Below are 20,146 nucleotides of genomic sequence, written 5' to 3' on the forward strand. Positions count from 1 at the left end.
TGACATCTTCTAAAGCACTTTGAGCAACATTTTGTATGAAAATGTGCTATAGAAATAAGTGTTATTGTTGTTTATGAATCCATATTACAGGGGGAGTAGTGGTGAGGAATCCGTTTCCTGAATCACTGATAAAAGGCACCACACGGAAATAACATCCTACTGTGTGAATTGACAAAACTCCAAACAAAATACCCAACCTGCTTAGAGGACCTGAGGGACTCCAGTATTCGGGTGTGTGTGGAGCAAATCAAGATGAAGGCAAAATCCTAGTCTTCCATGCTGTTTCATTTCACCATAGGTGTTTTTTTTTTCCCCACAAAAATGTAAAGAGAAGACCTCCGTCTGCCAACCTAACCCATAGCACACTGTCAGATACTGTATGTCAGACATAGTGGGCTCCTTAATTCAGTTCAGCTTATTCCGATAGCTCATACATTCATTTCACAATCTATGGCTAAGTAAGTATTGCATGTTGCCTGAAGAAATAGCCTGAGTTGCCACGAAAGCTTCCATATTGTAATCTTTAGTTAGCCAATAAAAGGTGTCATTTTGCTCAACTTCTCATTTCATCCATAATGGCTAACACAAAATACCATTTAATATATGCAGAAAAATGCACAAATATACACAACTATATATTTAACCTTTAAAATTTTCCTGAATATAACGTGACTTGTAAAGTGTGAATATATAATGCTAAGAGAAGCTGATAATGTAGGAGAGAAGTATTCTTTTGGAGAAAATAAAGCCTTTGGGGGCCAAGGTCATTAGGAAAAAATATGAATATAATAAAAGAGAAATCAAACTAGGGAGGGTGAACAAAATATAAAACGAGACTTCCTGCCCTCTAAAACAGCACAGAACTCTACAAATATCAAATGTGCAGTATGCTGCCACCTGCTGGGAGAAAATGTATTTGCAATTATGACACACACTCATGGCCTCTATCATAGAGTGCGCTATCTATTGATTATAGAGTGTGCTGTCTGTCTGTCCGTCACACTGTACAGGAACAAGTTGTGGCGCTGGTCCACTTCTTAAGCCTAACAGAGTACACCAGTACTTCTATAGTGAGAAGAATAACAGCCATCAATCCATTTGTGAATCTGCTCATTCCAGTCCTGGGTCATGGGGGCTGAGGCCTATCGCAGTGGCACCACACACACGGTAGAAAAAGATGAACAGGCCGTCCACCTGAAGCCAAGCTTGTTCAGAAAAAAGGTTGTTGCTGCCAGGAGAGGCCTGTGCTGTAAAAATGGTGGCATCCTTCAGGGGAGATGTAAAGCTGAGGTCCTGATGCTAGGATTAAAAGATCCCTGGGCATCTTTCAAAAAGAGTAGGGTTTATCCTGATGTCCTGGCTAAATCTGCCAGCACAGCCTGGTCCATTCTGAGCCCCTGGCTCTAATCTCTCTCCCATCACTACATAATAAACATGTGGTAGATGTACTTGTGCAAGAATGGCTGCCGTCACATCATACAGGTGGGTGTTAAACATTAGTGGTAGTTGGAGTGTCTCCTCCGTCTATATAAGCTCCGATTAGTGAAATGCACTTTATAAATGTAATTATTAGAGTCCACTCACGTGCATACACCCAAACAAGGACAGTTTGGAATTGACAAAACTAAGCAGACATGGGGAGGACATACAAACTGTGTTGGGTTCCACACACACACAGCCACTTTGTTGACAAGCCCAGGCAGTAATGAAGAGAGCATACAAACTGTGTTGGACTCAAGCCATGGATACAGGGTCTGTGAAAACAGTGCTAAGCCACAATGCTGCTCATGTACGAACGCTATGCATTAGTAAAATGTTTGCATACTCTATATATTAAAGTGTTAAACATGTTATATACATACAAGTATGTTGTGAAGTATGCTCCCTTTAGATATCAGACACAGCCTATGCCATTTACTGTTTGTTGTTTCAATCAAGCAGAGGCCCCAGGAATGTCCACACCACATTGTCTCATGACAGTGCTGGTCTGTAAAACGATGCGGTCTTCATGGAGACTGACTTGGACTGGCAGAATTATCTGATGTGTCTTTAGTTGGCTCTGGGGGTCAGAAGGAAAGGAAATCAAGGCTGCTGGGCAACTTATTGCCTTCAATAACATTTCTATAGTACATTTTCATATAAGATATGTAGCTCAAAATGCTTCACAAGAAAATAAAGTCAGAGGTTAAAAAGTACAATGAAATACAAAAAAAAACCTCTAAACTCATTAAGTTTCTATTGATTATAACAAGTCTAATGCTATTGTCAGATGGCCAGTGGGCACAGAAAAATAAACTCCAGCTGGCAAAATGCTGAATAACCACCTCACAGGGCTTGCAAGGCCAAAAGACCACCCAACTCCTGCTGAACATTGAACAAACCAAACATGTGACGGAAGTAGATTACTCTTATGATGTACTGGCCTAGAAGACTGGAGTCTCCACACGGGACTTTGATCAGATGGCAGTGGTACAAAACACAGCCGGGGAAAAACAGAAAAGGAAAGCCAAGTGTAGTAGAGGTTAGTAATGAATGCAAATCTGTAGAGTAATGATATTGCAATACATATTAAAATTAGAACTTGTGCAAAAGTTTTTTTTTTTTAAATTTTCTCCTCAAGATAACCGATTAATTTTATCGAGATCGAGAAAACAAAAATGTTTTGAGATAACAGAATTCTCGCAATCTCAAGACAATGAAACTTACTTTGCTCCTGGCATTAGGCTCTCTTAGATTGCAATGCCTTCAGCTGAAGCCTTGCCAACTGTCTTCTTAAATGACGGACACCAACGTTACTTTCTAAACTAAGGCATAAACATATTTCAGCCTGCATCAGCACTTGATTGAACAAAATTGTGACGCGCTGATCAATACATTTCAAACGGGACATGGCTTCAACAAGCTAAACATTAAACAGATACAATTCCGAGAACACAAGATCTTTTATTTTATCGACATCAATAAAATCCCATTATCTCAAGAAAACAAAAAAAATATCGCACGTCCTCTCTCGGCTTCTGTACCACAGTATATCTCCATTCCTGATGTTTGGTACATAACAGCAAAAGGACACCTCACCACTTAATGATTGGCTATTGAAATACACAAACCAGCATTTGAAGATCTAAGAAAATGACTGGGAATATAAGAGGACCTGCACTCCAAAATATAACAGAATTATTCAGAATTTAGAGTTTTTAAAATAAGTCAATTTTAAAGGACACAGGTAGCCAATGTAATGGCGCTAGGACTGATGTGCTCAGATTTTCTTTTACTGTTTGAGATTTTTACTATTGGACTTAGAACTAACTGCAGTCGATTTGTGTCTGTTAGAGTAATCTAGTTAGCTAAAAACAAAAGTGTGAATTCATTTGAGATGTTAAGAGGTCTTTATTTTTCATCTAAGAAATGTTGATAAAGATGCAGTCTTACTAATAACAGTTAAAATGTAATTAGAAGTTTAGACCCGAGTCCATTCAAACACCTATTTTGTACAAAATTAAATGTATTTTTTTTATTTCACATTTAAATATATAAACGTGCTGTAAAATGTGAAAAAGAAAAACCAGCCTGTTACGAGTGTAAATGTTACAAAATTATGGAGGAATGTTAAGGAACAAAATTAAAACACTTTCACACTCCTTTTCATTATTTTCAAAGTATTTATCTATTTGAATATTAATACATTTCATTAGATTCAAAATATTCGTCCAAAAATTTTGGACCCAGGAAGAGACATTTTCCTTGTGTGTGTGTGTATTTTTTATTACACATACATATATACCAACCCACTATACCCTAACAGGGTCTCGGGTGTGGTCTGCTGGAGCCAATCCCAGCCAGCACAGGGCGCAAGGCAGGAAACAAACCCCGGGCAGGGTGTCAGCCCACTGCAGGGAGCGGACACACACCATGCACACACTAGGGACAAATTTAGGATCACCAATACATCTAACCTGCAGGAGGAAACCCATGCAAACTCCATGCTGGGAGGACCCGGGAAGCAAACCCGTGCAGCACTACCACTGTGCCACCAACAACAGTACTTTTTAAAAAGTCCAGACACGCATTTCACCGAGAATAGAGGATACCACAGTCCTTAGTCTGTCCTTTCAGGTCATTCTTACGAACATTCCTGCGATACACATGCTTCTTCACCATACTCCATTTAAAAAAAAAATTGTGTCAAAATCAGGGGAGTGTAGAGTCCAAGGCAATGGTCCACCATGCCCTATCGACCTGGAAAGGTGTGGCTCAAGAAAAATTAATGCCAACAATTTTAACTCACCCTGTATATAGTGCATAGCCTGCTGGAAGTATTGTACTTCCAGGTCAAATGGGATTCCCTGAAAAATAAGGATTACTAATCCTGGCAGATCCCCTTTAAACCCAAGAGTTGTCCAAAAGGACTATATGATCCAGCATGCCCTGCTGGGGTCAGTAGAAATCCCAACCCAGGGATGCTGCCATCTAGCGTATTGGGGGATAAAGGATTAAACCATTGTTGCCTCCCTAGTCCTTCCATTATATTTGCCTCCTAGCTGAAAATCTCATCCATCCTTTTTCCTTGCTGGTCTCAGCAACTTCTCTTCCAGCAGCAACCCAAGCTTTTCCTAGATGGTCTCCCATCTCAATACAGGCTGGGCCCAGACTTGTTTAATTTCAGGTGGGTTACATCAGACTACTTATTTTAGAGATGCAAAAACTTTTCATACATGAATACTTTTAATGAGTGATTGATACTGTGTGATACACAGGCCTCAATTTACTGGGGTGAAAAAATAAAAAACCAACAAGTGTAGGTTGCATTTAATCGTTCTTTTAAAAAAAAAAAAAAAATGCTGGCTTAGCAGATGGCAGTTTGGCCAAGATGTTAAAATAATGGCATGTTAAGCACAGACATGCTTGTTCAGTCCTCACCCCAGTTTGCTGAATCAAACTTTCCAGTCTTCCAACTTAGAAATACTGGAAAGCATTCTAAACTTAGGAAAACACTTTATTTAGAGAATATTTAATAGATGCTTATCCCAGTTACATTGCAATGGAAGACAGGGAAAGGAGGTAACCTGTTGCCAGTTTACCACAGTACATTTTGCGCTTCTTTTTATACTTTAAAAATTGCAGGGCTTATGTTTACTGGCTGCATGAGCTTAATACTAAACACACACGATCAAAGAGCATCTCAGCTCCAACATTTTCATACATCCGCATTACAAGGCATAAGCATTTTGATACTCCTTATAGGACCTGCAGAGAGAGTAGAGTGTAACACACCCATCTTTACCTTCACAAATGTGCAGTGGTCAATTACCAGGATTCAGGTGTGCTCAGAACAGAAAGAAATTCGATGCTTGCAACTTTCCTCTTGATCAGAAGGCCATCAGTAGTCCCATGAAATGTGACCCAGGAGAAGCAGCAGCTATACAGAGGAACAAAAGGGAAGGCTGTAAGGTGAGGAGCAAGGTAAAGAAAGGAGGGAGAAATAGGGCAAGTAACGGGACGTGAGCAGGTGGAGCACCTGCCACCAGCATGTTCGGCTATAGAAAGAAAGCCGAAAGAGACTGAAAAATTTAAATTGTGGTCATGCAAGGGAATAACAGGCTTGCAAAAAAGGAAGTTTCAGCCATCCCCATTTACTTGACATCTCCGCACAACGCAAATGCACGATGGCATAGAAAGGAAACAAATAGTTGCCACGCCAAGCGAGAGGCTTCCGATATTTAGGCCCTCAAGTCTGGTTTAACAAATTTGCAGAACTCCTTAACTCTGGCCAATACGTCAATCAGTGACAACTTTTTATAGGAGAAACTCTTGAGTCCACCATCCCTATATAAAGCGAATTCCCGACAGGCATACTGCTCGTTATGCAGTCCACCCTGGACATTCTTACACCAGGAGATTCTATTTTATTATGGGAGCCCTTAAACCCAACACCGTCGGTAATGTCCCCGAGATGAGCGGACAAATCTCACATGAAGACGGGGGATATAGCCAAAAAGTGCTTTTATCAAAACAAGAGTGCAGTGTATCGGTTCCAATAAATATCCCATAAAACCAGTGGGGATAAAAAAAATAATAAATCCTTTAAAATCAGAGGTCAAAAAAAAAAAATGTGCAGAAGTTAAAAATGCTCTCTCTTTCATTACTCTCCGGCTCATTCATTACTCCATCAGCCGGCGGAGACCCCAACAGCCAAGAGCACCTTCAGCCAACCTCCGTCTTGGGCTCCTTACGGACGTCACTGCCAGACGAACGAGGTCGGCTCTCCTCCATTCATCCTTCGCGCACCCTCGAATCCCTCGGGAAGACACCTACCCAGCTCACCCCACTCACCCGAACATTAAGAGGGGCGAACTAACCCCCAAAGCGCATCCGCTTAACGCTCCTTCGTGGGGTCTCCACTTTCCAGGTGGCCAGATCACAACTTCATGCCTGCTGTTTGCCGTCCTTTAACCTCACGCTTTCACTTTTCCTCGATCCTTCCATTTCCCTCCCCCTTGGTGTCGGCCCATATATATAAATACCCTCATGGGTCTCCGTGGGCGCATCGCCTTAATTACACGCCGTAGGAAGCCAATGAGGTAATCGAGGACGACCAGACCCACACGTGCAGGTGCGGCTCGCCCTAACAACCTCATTAACTCCCCGCGGTCGTGCAATCACGCCCACGGAGAACGGCACGGCTATACGGATTTAAAACCCGGTCTTTTTTTATTGGAAGCCGCAAACCAGCTATACCACAGAGGACATGTGAAAAAATCCAACAGGCCCAATTCTAGGGTCAGACTCTACTCATACTACTTCCCCAAACCATTCTGCTGTGGATATGCAGACATTGGGCCTCTTTGTTCCATGATCATGGAGTATATTATTGAAGAAAGAGTGAGACTCAACACATTTTTTACTAGATTGGTCTGCCTTTGCACCTTCTGAGAAACATACACGTATAAACACACACACACACACACACACACACACACACACACAACAAGATCCTATTCACGCAGGTACATATGAGTGATTCGTGCACTGTATAGTATTTCACATACAGTAGGATTTCATCCACACGAGTACGTATGAGTGATGCCTACAGTACAACGCCTGTCACTCCTCAGTACTCCACATAAGGATTCACTGTCTTCTGCACTTCAGCACTAACAAAACACATGAAGGCTCATAGACTTTTTGGTTATGTAACGACCAATGGTGCCTGACTTCTGCTTTACTTGTTCTTCTTATCGAGACGTGATCTCTCAGCCTTGATAGCGCTACTGGGATAAACAAAGTGCAGGTTTCCTCTGCATCAGGTGCCCTAACACTTACTTTATTATTTTAGACACTCGAAATATAAATGTAAAGTATAGACATTTAAAAGCAATGTGGTATTTATTAAAATGCAATAATACCAATAGAAGAAGATATAGTAGGAAACAGCAAATTCTGAATATACTATATATAGACTTAGACAGTAATGGCAATGGCGCAACGTTGTTCTGGGAAGCTTTTTGATTCGTAATTGGTGTGATGCATAAGTTATGGTCTCCAACATCCAAATGAAATGGTCTCTCGGTCTCTTTCTGTTGTGTCTCGATCTCTGATGCTGCTTCCGATGTCATTGCTTCTCAACCCCTCAGACAGGGAGCCATTAATCTAACAATCACATGTAGGGTTAAGGGACATGCGCCATTGCACACATTGGACTGGCTAGCTGTCCTGGTGAAGGATGGCTGGGCACAAAATCTCTTACTGTCTCTGCTGTTTTACCGTTAAGTTATACAAGTTTTTTGATCATTTTTAACTAAAAACATCAAAAGATCATTGGATAACAAAAACAGATGCAATAAAGTTAAAGTATTAATACAATACTGAAAAAATGTAGAAATGTATTTGGGTCATAAACTACGGTATGTCCTCGCATTTAAGTTCTCCCGTGGATAAGTCGGGACTTGATTTTACCGTATAATTTCCAGCCTTCTTCTTATATAATACGCTACGGCTGTCCGTGATTTTAAATCACCTGTAGCTCGCAAACCGTTTGACCTTGAAATTTGGTACAAATTTACTACGTGACGTCTACTATTCCTTTTCAAGGTGATGATTGACCTCCAAGGTTATTCCTCTTTTTATTTTTATTTTATTTTATTGTAGAATCAACTCTTGGCAGTGACCAGCAGGGCAGCCATGCAGCGCATGCATACGGGCGCCGTTCTCATCCCTACCACCTTCAACGTCACTTCCCCTACCTCTTCATATCTTAAATCATTTTTGAGGCAGATTGAAGACTTAAGTGCCATCTTAAGTGACACATTAAGGAAAACGCACTAAGTAATTGCAACACAAACGCTGACTTAATGAGTTTTAACGCAAAAAAATGCTGACGAAGTAAGAGAAGTAGGCGGCTAGGGTGGAGAAGAGAAGAGTTGCTCAGGAAGCAGCAGGCGCATTAAACTCGGAGCAAACAAATGCTAAACGTACAGAGAATGAGGATGAAAACCAGGAATGCTCAAGTCAAGTGGATTCACTGCATGTTTTCGTACAGTGCGCCGTTACTGGTCTTATATAATACGCTACCATTGCTGTCCGTTTGTCTGTTCAGGATTTTAAATCACCTGTAGCTCTCAAACCATTTGAACTATTGACTTGAAATCTGGTACACCTATACTACGTGACGTCTACTATCCGCTTTCATGGTGATGATTGACCTCCAAGGTTATTCCTCTTTTTATTGTTGAATCAACTCTCCTGCGGTGGGTTGGCACCCTGCCCAGGATTGGTTCCTGCCTTGTGCCCTGTGTTGGCTGGGATTGGCTCCAGCAGACCCCCGTGACCCTGTATTCGGATTCAGCGGGTTAGAAAATGGATGGATGGATTAATCAACTCTCAGCAGCGGCCAGCAGGGCGGCCTCGCAGGCGCCGTTCTCATTCCATCTTCGCCGTCACTTCCCCTACCTCTTCATATCTTAAATCATTCTTGAGGCAGATTGAAGACTTAGGTGCCACCTTACGTGAAAAATTAAAGAAAATGTACTAAGTAATTGCAAAACAAAAACTGACTTAATCAGTTTTAATGCGAAAAGATGCCAACGAAAGAAGAGAAGCAGCTGGCTGCTAGGGTGGAGAAGAGAAGAGCTGCTCCGGAACAATCAAGCGCATCAACCTCTGAGCAAACGAATGATAAACGTACAGAGAAAGAGGATGAGAACTAGGAATGCTCAAGTCAAGTGTATTCACTGCACCATTGCTGGTATTTTATAATGTTGGTCATATAAGGCAAATGCGGAAAATTCAGGCTATTGGTCCAAGAGGTTATGATTTGCTAACGCCCACGCCCACGGAGCACACTGCCCTATATATCGTGCTTACGTCACCACACGGTAATCCCCAAACTATTCTGAAGCGACGCTTGCACAGTTTTGTGATTTTTGTATCTCCCACCCTCATACACCTTTATCCTAAGAGCATCCCTTATCTACGATGGAGCGCTCGATCAGAAGAAAATGTGAAGCTGAATTTAAATTAAAAGTCGTTAATACATTGAAAGAAATTGGTAACTGCGCTGCTGGAACAAAATTCGATGTGTCTGAGAAACTGCTGCGAGATTGGAGGAGGCAAGAAGATGTAAAAAAAAAAAATTAAGTGTTGCATTTTTGAACGGGCGTATAAGTCGGGGTCTGATTTTATGATCGATTTTTTGGGTTTCAAAACACGACTTATATTTGAGTATATATGGTATTAGTCCACAAGAGAGGATTCCATCCATCCATTTTCTAACCCGCTGAATCCGAATACAGGGTCATGGGGGCTGCTGGAGCCAATCCCAGCCAACACAGGGCACAAGGCAGGAACCAATCCTGGGCAGGGTGCCAACCCACCGCAGGACACACACAAACACACCAAGCACACACTAGGGCCAATTTAGAATCGCCAATCCACCTAACCAGCATGTCTTTAGATTGTGGGAGGAAACCGGAGCACCCGGAGGAAACCCACGCAGACACGGGGAGAACATGCAAACTCCACGCAGGGAGGACCTGGGAAGTGAACCCGGGTCTCCTAACTGCGAGGCAGCAGCGCTACCACTGCGCCACCGTGCCGCCCGTAAGAGAGAGGATTCCTTCAATGTAAATTACCCCATACATTATTAAGTTAAATTACCTTTAGGGTCCTACAAATTAGTTCCCTTGTAGTTTATCATAGTTCATTTGAACAAAATTAAAACTTGACATAAGCAGTTTGCAGTTTCAAAAAAAAATCACCATTTTATTTAGCAGGCCATAAACGTATAGCAGTGAGGCAGACACGGCCTTTTTCTATATTTATATGGCACACTGTCTCTTTAGGTAAGGAGAGTAGCAGTAATAATGGTGGTACAAGCGTGCAACTCGTCACCCCTATTTGGCACAGTGAGGAGCAGGAATTTATTAAACTAGAGAACTTCACTTTATTTGATAGAAAACACAGCACAACTTGCGTAATGTGACACGGTGACTAAGTCACCAGACTCTAAACCACAATGTTGTTTGTTCAAGGTATGCCTTTGTTTGACCCTCAGTAAGCCCTTTAGCCCTGCTGGTGATGTAACATCCAAAATCAGTTCTAGTTTGTATCTGTACATGTGAAAGGCCTTGAGATGACACCTATAGAAAAGTGGTATACATAAAAGGTCATATCATCCATCCATCCATTACTCAACCCGCTATATCCTAACTACAGGGTCACGGGGGTCTGCTGGAGCCAATCCCAGCCAACATAGGGCGCAAGGCAGGAAACAAACTCTGGGCAGGGCTCCAGCACACCGCAGGGCACACACACACATCAAGCACACCCCTGGACAATTGAGGATCGCCAACGTACCTAAGCTGCATGTCTTTGGACTGTGGGAGGAAACCCACACAGACACAAGGAGAACATGCAAACTCCATGCAGGAAGTCCTAACTGCGAGACAGCAGCGCTACCCACTGCGCCACCGTACCACCCAATGAAAAATCAGTCTATGTGAATTTCTATAGACTGTTTTTTAAGTTTATGTATAAACAGATTCAGAGGGCTGTGAAATCTCATCCCCTCCAAGTTCTGTCATTAAATACTTTGACATCCAAAATACGAAATAAAGATGGCAGACTGTTTGACTAAGCAAAAATGTTACCATATAAAGTTGAATATTTTCTATATCGCTGCTTGTACACATACTGTAGTCGGCTAAAGTTTCATGTTTTTAAAACTTTATATAAAAGTGCCTACCCCTTGTTGAATAATTAGAAGTATATAAGGCTTTTATTGACACTTAATAATATTCTTATGTTCAGTCTTGCTGTGCACACATTACCGTAACATCGGCCCACTACAATGATTGTTCCACAGGCAGCCTGACCCCAAAGAGCCAGGCTTTCCGGCCTGCATGGGCCTAAAATGGGGCTCATGCTTTTAAAGTTCAAAATATCCACAAAAGAGAGTAAGCAGAAAAAACGTAACCTCTCGCCTACAAAAACTAAGCAAAGTTCCTTAATTCTTTAAAGTTTCAGTAAAGATGATTTAAAAAAAACAAAGTGAATCAAGGCAGTTCAAAAAGTAAAACACATTGTTTTTGCCTTAAAGGGTAAAACAGAAAGCAAACAAATCCCAGAGTTCCACAACCCAGACAATAGTACCTGAATCTAGAGCCACAGTTAAAATCAAACAATTCAAGTAACATAATACAAAAAAAAAACCAAAGAGCAGAAAAAAAAAAAGAATAAAATGCAGTGCCAAAGCTGTTGATCCGACTTCAGCTTCGACTTGAATACCACTGGAGCCAGCTAGTACGTCATTTAAGGAAACTAAGGATTGAACCAGCATTCGTTTTTTAGGCTTCTTGGATGACTGCTTATCTATCAAGTGAATGTCCTGGACGAGAGAAGGGTCCACAGTGACACACTTCTGGGCAGAAGGGACAGTGCAGGACACTGTGTCACTCTTTATCCTGAAAGTTATTCTCTGGTCTGAGTAAAAATAAAAAATATATATTTTTAAGTAAAACGATTTTATTTACTTTAGTTATAAATGCACTAACAATCACAAAATAAATTATTATGATGAAAGTAGCTATTCTATTAAATGATTTAATGAATTAATTTATGTGTGCCCCACGTGTTTATTTAGACGAAATTTGTGGTTAATGAAAATTTTGCGCTTTTTAGTGCATTTATAACTAAAGTAAATAAAATCGTTTTATTTAAAAAAATGTATATCTATTTTATTTTTTACTTTTTAAGTATTTTGCAAATTATTTTTCTTTAACAATTTTTCATAACGGGAAGTTTCTTTAAAAATATTATATAATGTATCATCTTTGCAGAATTATCCATCCATTATCCAACCTGCTATATCCTAACTACAGGGTCACGGGGGTCTGCTGGAGCCAATCCCAGCCAACACATGGCGCAAGACAGGAAACAAACCCCGGGCAGGGTGCCAGCCCACCACATATACATACACGTCAAAATTATGTTATTTGAATGTTCAGACCCTTATGAGATTAGCGCTCGGTCGCTGCGAAAAAAAATATCGATGACAGAACTGCAAGCTTATGGTAATACTTCCTCATCGCGATCATCAGGGCTACTTCTTCGCAAGAAAAAACAAGTAAAGTTGGCCCGCGTATTTACACACTCCACTCACTGGAAAATGCAAGTGGGGGCAGTCCGATGCGTCTCTCACTTGTATGCTCTTATATCGCATCATATTCTCTCTCCATCATTGTTGTGTGTGTGTTAATTAGAACCGCATAACCGTTGATTATGGCAAAATTGGTTACGTAATTGCATTGGTTTTGACAAATTATTGTAGTGACATCGATAAAGAACACGTAAGCAAAATTCTCTTTGCCGAAAGTGGGTTTAAAATCAGTTGCAAGATTTGACCCTGACAAACAGACAGAGGAGCCAAGTTAAATAAAATCATTTAAAAAGGGGTTAGATAAGGACAGTTTAACACAGTGTTGATAGATAGATAGATAGATAGATAGATAGATAGATAGATAGATAGATAGATAGATATGAAAGGCACTATATACTACTGTACATAGATAGATAGATAGATAGATAGATAGATAGATAGATAGATAGATAGATAGATAGATAGATATGAAAGGCACTATATACTACTGTACATAGATAGATAGATAGATAGATAGATAGATAGAGGCCATGAGTGTGTGTCATAATTGCAAATACATTTTCTCCCAGCAGGTGGCAGCATACTGCACATTTGATATTTGTAGAGTTCTGTGCTGTTTTATAGGACAGGAAGTCTCGTTTTATATTTGTATTTATTATTTTGATCACCCTCCCTATAGATAGATAGATAGATAGATAGATAGATAGATAGGCAAATTTGGCAAAATTAAAGGTTATTTTAAATACATGCACTGACGCACACACATTTAGGTATATCATTATAGAACGACTTTTCCAGCATGTACTCTCCAAAAGGTCTTTTGAATGTTCATCTATCTATCTATCTATCTATCTATCTATCTATCTATCTATCTATCTATCTATCTATCTATCTATCTATCTATCTATCTATCTATCTATCTATTTGTGTTTTTGTTTAATAGGGGACCTCAAGAGGGTCACAGTGCTGCGCCCCTGGTGCCTGTATGACGTCCTGTTGGAGAAATACAACTGGCCCCTGGAGGAGGCTGCCTTGTTTGCCGGTTTCTTACTACAGATGCTGGAATTCGTTCCAGCGAGGCGGGCGACGGCAGCCCAGTGCTTGCAACACCCATGGCTTACATCCTGATACTCTTGGAGGATTTTGGCAAATGTTATCATTAGTCTGTTATGCAATTTCAACAGCAGGGGTGCAGTCATTTGGCAGGGCATGGAGTGCAGGCTGCCATGCTTTACTAGGTTGCCCTGTGCTTTTGCTAGCTTGTCTTAGTGTTAACTTGAAACTGATTCCACTTATTTTATTTAGAGGACTTTTGATTTAGCTTGTTTCAGTCTGCCAATAGAGACCTCTAGTCTTCAGGATAAGAATGCTGACTGTGAATGAATGACACGTGCATCGTCATTTCTCTCACGCGGAATGAGTGTGGCGTAATTCTCTCATACATTTAGAGCAAAGTATTTAACTGGGCGCATTTAGGAAGTGCCTGAAAATACAAGAGAGGCCTTCTCCTTCTTTACGTATTGTGTGGTTGATCAAACAGACCTGCAGGGTCACAGTGGCTGAAGTTTTAATTGAAACTAATCTGGCAATGAGATGCTAAGTCATGTCTGAAAATGAAGACCATGCCTAATTGGACTTCTAAGGCATGGAGATTTTTGCTTTTATATTTATTATTTGAAAAAAAAGTTGGCACCGATTTCTTTTTGAGATCACTGCTCTGGCTTTACTGTCTTCTGTTTGAGTCAGGCGTGTGCGTTCTAAGACTCCATCATGTTTGCATTTCAAAATAGATGTACAGCACATTCCTATTTTTGGAAATGAAAAAAGCATTCCTAGGTGTGATGTGATGACATGATGACCGCTTAGCGTCCTATCGACTCTACACATTTTGATACTAGTTGGGGTTACAACCTCTGAAGACTGTCTGTTTGTCAGTCTCACAGAGCCCAATCACACCTTAGATGGCTGCTTGTTGAATCCCAGCCTCCTAACAGCAGCGTCCCTGTCTGTCATCAAGCTGGGGCTGCTGGGGCTGCTGGGGCAGAGAGCTATGCCATGTCACGCTAAGCAGACAATGTGAACAAAAATGAAGGGGCAGACCAGTGGCATAGCTAGCGGCGGGCGGAGGGGGTGGTCTGCCCTGGGCGGCACATTTTTGGGGGCGGCATTATTGGCCAGAAGGCTCAGTACAATATCACTCATGAAAGTAAAAAGTACAATTCTCTGATTTTTATCCACAAATGCTTCAAAAATAATTTTCAGAATGTCCTTCTGTGACGACATCAGACACAGCAGTTGAGATTTATGAGGCAATAACAAAAATAAACAGAAACATTACACCGACTTCTAGGACGATAAACAACTAATTTTAAAATGTATTATTTCGTTTCGTTATCAATCCGAATGCGTTCTTGCTCTGCACAGAAAACATCCCCACCTATCACTTGTACACTACACTGGCACAGCGTAATTAAATTAAACTAATAATCAGAACACGGCTTATCAGTGCGACTAGTCTATATTCTTGTCTAGTTGATGCTTATAAATAATATGTGAAAAATTATTGCTGTTTCTCTATATATGAATAAATCAATGCAAAGTTTATCTCTTTACATCATTTAAATCTTCTATTTAAACAGGTTAACATATTCAGATATGTTGGAGGGTGGCAAATTGAAGTACCGCGGCACAAAATCTAGCTACACCACTGGAGCAGACACATTCAAGCAAATGGCAGGCAGATAAAACAAAAAGGTTTCTATTAAAGTACACATCTCCAAAAGAATAATCCAAACGCAGGCTAATGAGTAAGGAAAAAAGAAAGAAATACAACACTCACTGGCTTTGTCATGGCTACAGTGCACTACACCTAAATAATGAGCTCTTGTAAGACCCACACACAACTTTATTTTCCTCAAACAAACAATAATGAGATACAAAGTGCACCAAAGCAACTGGTGTCCACCACACAATATCTGAAATAAAGAAAGGTGAAGGTCTCAGGAATGCTAATCTGCTCAGCTCCACAAAATATTTTAACAGAGCTCTTAGGAAAAGAGAAAATCAACAGTTTTGAAAATGTCTGCTATTGCACAATGAGAGCAGCAACAAGCCAATGAATTTAAGAACGGGTTGAATTAATGAGAAGAATCGACTCCTAATTAAGCAACAAGTCGGAGTGAAACTGGTTGAAGTTTGAGGCCCTGACTTAGTTGATCTTCTGTTGGCTCCCTCACTTCACATTTCATTTGAGAGGAACGATGAAGACATTCATGGGGAACAAATTTTAAAAGAGAAGCCAATTAAAATTAATTTACAAGAAGTTAATTAGCAGTACAAACAGAGCATTCATTAAAGAAAAGGGTCAGAATGAAAACCTGCAGCCACGGTGGTCCTCCAGGACTGGAGTTGGCGACCCCTGCACTGGAGTACCTTAGGAGGAGAGTCCATTACAGATTCAGAGGAGCTTCTGATTGGCGGTGACTCTCCAGAACTGACGTCAGCTAATCAGACAATCAGAGGGTAAAGTCACCCTGAGCTTGCATTTTCTATTGTCAGCCCTTCAATTTTATTTTTTTTTAATTCAAATTTGTATCCTGAGATTTAGAGCTTAGATGGAATGAATGAAGCAAACACCAAATGGCCCTGGAATAACCTGTGTAGTGATTCTGTAACGCAGGAGTGTCCAGTCCTGGTCCTTTAGCTCCAGGCTTACACTTTACTCAGTTTCTTAATCTGGTGTTGATATCGAACTTTCTGTTGTACCAGAGGGCTCGATTCAGCGCTGTGCCTACCATCTTTAAAATCAGCAAGAGTAACATTTACCTTCTTTAAAATTCACAATGATTTCTTCCACAATTATAGGGTATGAGGGTACATGGTGGAAATTTTTAGGAAATGCCCCTTGTTCTGATTTCTAATGAAGGGAAACGTTTATGAAAGCTATGTGAGGAGTAAATGGGATGGAGAGAAAGCCAGAAAGAACAGAGCTGACAATGATCAGATGCATATGCAGAACCACGCCGGAGTCAAGTCCGTTTTTTGTACTTAAGAATTTCATCTTCTTAACTGTTTATGTTTAACCTAAGTTGTAGCCAGTTGAACAGCTAGCTGTAAATTACAATGTAGTGTGGTGAACAGCCCGACTACAGGCAGACACAAGACACACAGAAGTCCCAAAAACACACGCGTTTCATTTTCTTCTTTGGTTTTCACAGCAAGTGGTGCAGTGGGTACCGCTGCTGCCTCGCAGTTAGGAGACCTGGGTTTGCTTCCCGGGTCCTCCCTGCGTGGAGTTTGCACGTTCTCCCCGTGTCTGCGTGGGTTTCCTCCCACAGTCCAAAGACATGCAGGTTAGGTGCATTGGTGATCCTAAATTGTGCATGGTGTGTGTGTGTGCCCTATGGTGGGCTGGCACCCTGCCCAAGGTTTGTTTCCTGCCTTGTGCCCTATTTTAGCTGGGATTGGCTCCAGCAGACCCCCGTGACCCTGTATTCGGATTCAGCGGGTTAGAAAATGGATGGATGGATGGATGGCTCCAGCAGACCCACTTGACCCTGTAGTTAGGATATAGCGGGTTGGATGGATGGATGGTTTTTACAGCACCACACAATGCACAAATCCCCAACAATGCTCTTTTCCTTTTCTAATCTTCTCTGCCGCCTCCACTCCTCTCCCACAAGCGCTGTCCTCTACCTCCCGACTCCGGCTCCCTGAATGGAGTGAGGCGGCCCCTTTTATAGTTCACCCGGATGTGCTCCACGTGCTCTCTGATGTCCTTCCTGATGTGGCAAAAGTGCTGCAGTCCATGGCTCCATAACAATCTGGGCGCCCCCTGGTGGTGGCCATGGGCCCCATCAAGGTTGAGCTTCTAAACTTCGATCCCGTGGCCCCGATGTAAACCAGGACGGCTGCCCTCTCATGTCCCGCAGGAGGTATCGTTCCTCTCCCAGTCCTTCCATCCTCCAGGTATCCCAGTTAAACTGGTACCATTCTCCCCAGTACAGATTGATCAGGGCAGCACTGCTGCACTCTTCTGGCTTTAGGCCCCATGTCTGTCATGATAGGTTTGGATGTTCTCCTGGTATCCGTGTGGCAAACAGATGAAGACATCTGAATACTTACAGAAACGAGAGAGTTCAGGTTTTTTAATTGTAATAAACTGTCCAACCTTTCTGATAACATGTTTTCACTTTGTCATTATGGGTTATTAACTATAGATTGATGGGCAAAAATGACAAATTTATCCATCCATCCATCCATTATCCAACCAGCTACATCCTAACTACAGGGTCATGAGGGTCTGCTGGAGCCAATCCCAGCCAACACGGGGCGCAAGGCAGGAAACAAACCCCGGGCAGGGTGCAAACCCACCGCAGGGTGCGCACACACCAAGCACACGACAGGGACAATTTAGGATCACCAATGCACCTAACCTGTTTGTCTTTGGATGGTGGGAGGAAACCCATGTAGACATGGGGAGACAACAGTCCAAAGACATGCAGGTTAGGTGGATTGGCGATCCTAAATTGTCCCTAGTGTGTGTCCTGCGGTGGGCTGGCACCCGGCCTGGGGCATGTTCCTGCCTTGGGCCCTGTGCTGGCTGGGATTGGCACCAGCAGGCCCCCATGACCCTGTAGTTAGGATGGGATGGATGATGACTGACTGACTGATTCTTCATTTCAACTGCCTTATTTTAAAGACTGCTTCCTCTGAATTGCTTCTTTTCTACTCTTAAACGTCACGGAAGTGAAAGAACAGATCACCAGTTAAGTCGATCCCTTAAACTACAGACAATTTCACTCCAATCACTTTCTTAATGAGAAGCCAACGCTTGCTGTTAAATAAGCCAGTTATTTAATTCTATGGCTTACTGTTGCTCTCATTCTGCCACAGCAGACGTTTCCAAAACTTAAAATTTTCATTTGTCTAACAAACCCGTTAAAATGTTTTGGGGACCTGAGCAGATCAAGAACTTCATCTTTCTTTATTTTCAGATATTGTATGATGGACACAGGTCTGCAGGACATGTGTTGGCTCGTTTTGTATCTCGTTATTATTTCACTGCTAATTACAGAAAAAAGAAACAATTAAGGGGTCTGAGTCTTAAAAAGCAAGCCAATTAAAACTAAAATAAACTAAAAAGAAGTTAATTAGCAGCAAAAGCTGGTCACTAATTAACCAAGTGGTTAGAATGAAAACCTGCGGCCACTGCGGCCCTCCAGACTCAGAGTTGGACACCCCTGCTCTAACACATCACCTCTGAAAGGCACTTTCACTTTGTTATACTAAATATAAACCGGTGCTATTAAATCTAAAACATTACTTTTACTCTATTTGTTTCATAGCTTAGATCAAAGTCGTGTATTTGAATAGAAAAGATCTTACATCTGTACAAAATGTTTTCTTACATACCCTGTAAAACTGAAAATAAAAAACTAAATAAATCTATTGTGAATGGACTATCATTGTAAGCCGTGTATTTACTAGTAAGTGCTCATTGGTCGTCAGCTCTCGACCCAACAATTTAATACAAAATCAATGCTGTTATGGACTGGTCGGACTGAGTAACTGGGGATGTCAATCTGCTCGACTGCTGGTCATGGGAGTCCGCTGCAATTGCCTCTGGCCTGCTAAAATGGAATGAAACGTTGTGCAAAGTGACGGGGCCTTTAGGGCAATAAATGAAATTGTAATGAGTAGCCAGTGGTGTGTATAATGAAGAATTATTGGTAACCATCATTCAGAATGTAGTGAACAACATTTTAGGGAATAAGTGATCTGGCTAAAGCCAAGTAAAAGAATTATGGTTCTGTTATCTTAAAAACAATATAAATGTGTTGTAATATCTTGAGGAAAGACAAAATTAATTCTTTTAAATACAGTAGTGTTCCTTAGGAAGAAAATCCATTACAAGAAGTTAATTAGCAGTACAAACAGGGCATTCATTAAAGAAAAGGGTCAGAATGAAAACCTGCAGCCACGGTGGTCCTCCAGGACTGGAGTTGGCGACCCCTGCACTGGAGTAACTTAGGAGGAGAGTCCATTACAGGCTCAGAGTAGCTTCTGATTGGCTGTGACTCTCCAGAATTGACATCAGCTAATCTGACAATCAGAGGGGAATTAAATAAAATAAACCTATTGTGAATGGACTGTTCTTTACTTTTATAAACTCAGAGGTAAGTTTAGAGTCAACCAGAAAAGGTCTTTTAGTTTGCACAGTATGACAGCTGAAGGGTGTATTATTTATATGAGAGGTGAAATAAAGCTAATAAGAGATTGACATGGCAGCCCCTACTTGGCAATAAGCAGCTCAGGGAGTACAGTATGTGGGCTGCAGGAATTGTGCATTCAATTTAAAGTAGGGCTGCTGATTAGTGTGTAATGATGGCGAGGGCCACTAGGGGGCATCAGGTACCCTGCATGCGAATAACCAATTGATCCCAAAGTGGGAACTTCAGCAGTGCTGACTAAAGAGGGGGTTTCTGCTGA

The 20,146-nt window shown here is 41.4% G+C and overlaps 1 protein-coding gene and 1 long non-coding RNA gene across 4 annotated transcripts in view; one reads left to right on the plus strand and one right to left on the minus strand.

The window, feature by feature from the left end:
* Positions 1 to 6,560, minus strand: part of LOC120540377 — a 196,207-nt gene extending 189,647 nt beyond the window's left edge. The window contains exons 1-2 of the long non-coding RNA XR_005635800.1: positions 6,334 to 6,560; positions 5,285 to 5,419 (exon numbers count right to left, since the gene is read on the minus strand). This is a non-coding gene — a long non-coding RNA (uncharacterized LOC120540377). The remainder of the gene's footprint in view (positions 1 to 5,284; positions 5,420 to 6,333) is intronic.
* si:ch211-220i18.4 (SRSF protein kinase 2) overlaps positions 1 to 20,146 on the plus strand; it is a 92,841-nt gene that overhangs the window by 59,224 nt on the left and 13,471 nt on the right. The window contains exons 12-13 of one of the 3 annotated variants that reach the window (XR_005635799.1): positions 91 to 231; positions 13,599 to 13,660. The exons of 1 other annotated variant lie outside the window; for it this stretch is intronic. Coding sequence is in view for 1 of the 2 variants with exons in the window: in XM_039771084.1 (XP_039627018.1) it covers positions 13,599 to 13,783 (185 nt within the window). In the remaining variant the exon portion in view is untranslated. Of the gene's footprint in view, positions 1 to 90; positions 232 to 13,598; positions 14,945 to 20,146 lie in introns of those variants that run through there. One more of the 3 variants, XM_039771084.1, reaches the window with a different exon arrangement.

Source organism: Polypterus senegalus, chromosome 12 (genome assembly GCF_016835505.1).
Source record: "Polypterus senegalus isolate Bchr_013 chromosome 12, ASM1683550v1, whole genome shotgun sequence".
NCBI lineage: Eukaryota > Metazoa > Chordata > Cladistia > Polypteriformes > Polypteridae > Polypterus > Polypterus senegalus.